This window comes from Cyphomyrmex costatus, unplaced genomic scaffold (assembly GCF_001594065.2).
Source record: "Cyphomyrmex costatus isolate MS0001 unplaced genomic scaffold, Ccosl1.0 scaffold192, whole genome shotgun sequence".
NCBI classification, from domain to species: Eukaryota; Metazoa; Arthropoda; class Insecta; order Hymenoptera; family Formicidae; genus Cyphomyrmex; species Cyphomyrmex costatus.
Genome location: NW_017275954.1, coordinates 1,325,940 through 1,329,630, shown reverse-complemented (window position 1 = coordinate 1,329,630; position 3,691 = coordinate 1,325,940). Strand labels below are relative to the sequence as shown.

General features: G+C 35.8%; 1 protein-coding gene across 1 annotated transcript; it reads left to right on the top strand.

Moving 5' to 3' along the window:
- The first annotated feature begins 1,135 nt into the window (after positions 1-1,135).
- GlcAT-I (Glucuronyltransferase I) lies at positions 1,136-3,622 on the top strand. The gene is made up of 4 exons (XM_018538104.1): positions 1,136-1,266; positions 2,194-2,720; positions 2,991-3,287; positions 3,365-3,622. The coding sequence occupies exons 1-4, from the start codon at positions 1,140-1,142 to the stop codon at positions 3,461-3,463; spliced, it is 1,050 nt and encodes a 349-aa protein (XP_018393606.1). The 5' UTR covers positions 1,136-1,139; the 3' UTR covers positions 3,464-3,622.
- The last annotated feature ends 69 nt before the right edge of the window (positions 3,623-3,691 follow it).

Below are 3,691 nucleotides of genomic sequence, written 5' to 3'. Positions count from 1 at the left end.
ATAAAAGAATAAAAAATGGTGCCCACTTCTATATTTTTTAATTTTCTAAGGCTCGTATTCAGAGCATAATTTTATCGATTAAACTGTGTACTCGCATGTGGTTTTTGATAGGTCGAAATTCTTATTCTTTGTTATTTGCTTTTTTAATCCTTTGATTGTGCGGAGTCTCTTATACTCATCAGAAATATTCATGAACGTGGCTAAATAATTTATGTTCACATTTTTTATGCGCATAGAGCCGCTAAGACAGGGATCATTTAAAACGCGAACATATATCCACTTTCAGACTTCTTTTAGCTGATAAGACAATTTTAAATTAAGATCAATCAATTTATCTGTTTAGTCATATTGTGAGAAAAATAATTTGAATAACTCGCACGAACGAGACAGCGTTTTATTGTAAGCGAAATTATAGTGAAAGAAAGTCAGGTGTGCTCGTTTTCGAACGATTCTGCGTGGATTCCAAATGCAGCCGTAAACATCTGCGTCGCGATGATTTTAAAGTGACAGCTCGAGAGACCAAAATAAGTATTTGCCACATAAAAACATATAAAAATGATCATCAGAAAGAAGAATTTAGAAATATATACATTTTCATCGGTTCCCAAAAGAAAAAGCGTTAATATTAAAGTAGGAAAAAGTTTGTGTGTTTGATATCTACTATATATTTAAATCACTCAGGTTTTATGTTAATACAATAAAAGCACTTTATTAATCATCGGACGTACATAGTCAAGCGAAAAAGGTTAAACCTCTAAAGACAAAGACGACTCGGGAAGACAGAAAACAGCCGCAAGACAAGAACATCAAGAAAGTATCATAATCGATAAAATTAAAGAATCATTCCTCGGCAATAGATTCAATTCATAAACAACCTGTAAACTCGCATTAATATTAACTTATAAAATTACATCTCAACATTGTGGAAAAATAATTTTTATTATGACATAAAATGCCTGATTCAAATAACTGTGGCAACATGGCAGCATATAATGTCACGTTCTCATTGGCTGTTAGAAATGTATGCGCAAGAGCATGCCTGAGTTTCCTACCACCATAAGCGGGAGCGGGACAAAAGCGAAGCTTTGAGACACTTCGATCAGTGCGGTTAAGCAGAACAGTGTCATGGCGCGGCAACAATGACTGAGAGTTCGTTTCTCATCGACGAATCTAGCACGAAGGCCAGTATGTGGAGCCAATTTCGCTGCAACAGGGTTTTCATGATATTCGTTCTGCTAGATTTGATCATCTTCCAAATTATCGTATGTGAGTGTTCATCTAGCTATCGGCATTTCTCTCTCACATTTCGAGTAACCTCTACGCGTCCATGCTCGTGACGACATGAGTAGTGGAGTCGGCGCCGTTTTGACGGGCATCGTGCGGTTTTGGCGCGAGATTTTAAACGGAGTCAAATATCGTGGATCGTAGTGATTTATTTTATTTTATTTCAATGATAAGACTTTCTTTTGCGCGCGTATCACGTGAGTTTAAAGAGCTATGTAGAATTTTAAAAAATTAGGAAAGTCATCATCCTGTAGTTTTAATTAGATTTTGTAATGTTTACATTTATTGCTGTATAATTTTTAACGTGTTAATATATCTCGCGAGAACATACTTCGTATGAATATTATTATTATCAGTATTTTCTTAGATAGATAAACTTACAAATATGCGTTGTTTAGATATGATTAAGTTGTGATAAAATTTGAATAATTATTATAAGAGTGATTTTTTGATAAATTATATATTAATATAAATATTGTGATTTATAAATAGGTTTCTGCTTTTAATATGTTTGAAATTGTTCTGATAGAATCGTCAGTATTATTATTTTTTTAATAAAGCTTTTTTCCCAAAGCAAAAGTATAAAGAGAAATAACGATTGCTACAAATAAAACAATATAATATCTTTATATTGTTAAGCAATCTATATATAATATATAAACAAATAACTTGTATATATTCGTAAGTGCGGATTATTGTCATTTACGTTCAACACTGTTTCGAAATCCTTGGCTATTTATAATGCACGCCGCATCTTCACTGGGATTCGTCATTCCTTCAGATTCCTTTCACTCGGATATAATTTTCTGTATATATGACGTTCATCGCGATATTACGAGATTTAGGCGGATAAAAAGAACGTATTGTCCATAAGATATCATCGCTAATGACTCCAATTGTTTTACATAGATTATCAGGAGCACAGAAAATGGCAAGAGATAAAGTCCAAACTGGAGCCGATGATAACAGATTTGCGGGACGTGCAGGGATTGACGTACAGTTTGCTGAAGAGGTTTGAGGCGCACGGCCTCTTCGTCGAGAACGTTCGCGGGCCAAACGAGGGTAATCGGCCTGTGATCTATGCAATCACACCTACATTCGCCAGGCCCGTACAGAAGGCCGAGCTTACTCGGTTGGCACAGACGTTCCTCCATGTGCCCAACTTCCACTGGATCGTCGTGGAAGATGCACCGCAGAAGACTGTCCTGGTCTCTCGATTTCTAGAGACAAGTGGCCTCATCTACACCCATCTGTCTGTGACAACACCACCGAATTACAAGCTCGGTAGGAATGATCCAAACTGGAAGAAGCCACGCGGGGTTGAGCAACGAAACGCGGCGCTAAGGTGGCTTAGGGAGAATCTCAAGCTATCTGACAAAGGCGTTGTTTACTTTGCCGACGATGATAATACTTACTCTGTCAAACTCTTTCACGAGGTGAGGCGGATGTCTACGAAAAATTAAAAAAAATTTTTTTAGATATGATCACATTAATGCGACCATTTTTGAGATATCACTTTTTCCTTCAATCGGTGATTTAATTCAGAACAGTTATATACTTATTTTATATGTTTTAAAATAATATAGTTATGATTGGAAAAATAATTCGAGATAAGATTAAAGCAATTAGAAAAAATGATTCGATTAATTATGCGAATGTGTCGTGTTTTATTTAGATATATACTAATTATGATTTATTGCTTCCAGATGGAGAAAATACAAAGAGTCGGCGTTTGGCCAGTTGGTTTAGTCGGTGGCCTAATGGTAGAGAAGCCTATTTGTGACAATGCTACTAATAAAGTAACAGGTTTTAACGCGGCATGGAAACCGGACCGGCCGTTTCCGCTTGATATGGCAGGTTTCGCGATTAATCTCGAGCTCTTATTCAAACACACCGATGCGTGGTTCTCGTACGACGTGCAAGGCGGTTATCAGGAGAGCGAAATACTTAGACAAATAGTCACGAAGGATCAGTTAGAACCACTGGCGGACTGCTGCACGAAGGTACCGAGAAATTCACTTGGACTTTTATTGATAATTTTTTAAAATATTTGTGAAAATCCAAATATTGTGTATTTTAGGTGTATGTGTGGCATACGCGAACAGAACCGCCGCAATTAAATGTCGAGCAGACGTTGATCAGAAAAGGTAAACGTTCCAACGCAGGCATTGAAGTATAAAGAAAGAAAATATTCTCATCATCATTCTATGTGCAATGAGTTGTGTTTTCCTTGAGAATCGGAAATTTAATTTGATATTATTACTATTAATAAAATACGATATCGTATGATATTGTTATGAATTGATATCGTTGATATTTTTTAAAAGATATTACAAAACACAGGGTATAGACGCTGTTTTTACTGACTTCTGCATATATCCTTATATATATATATATATATATATAT

Excerpts from the sequence above, each read along its gene's own strand:
- GlcAT-I (XM_018538104.1), top strand. The coding sequence starts at position 1,140 with ATGACTGAGAGTTCGTTTCTCATCGACGAATCTAGCACGAAGGCCAGT. Across the intron at positions 1,267-2,193 it reads CATCTTCCAAATTATCGTAT|ATTATCAGGAGCACAGAAAA; the intron begins GTGAGTGTTCAT and ends TGTTTTACATAG. Across the intron at positions 3,288-3,364 it reads TGGCGGACTGCTGCACGAAG|GTGTATGTGTGGCATACGCG; the intron begins GTACCGAGAAAT and ends TGTGTATTTTAG.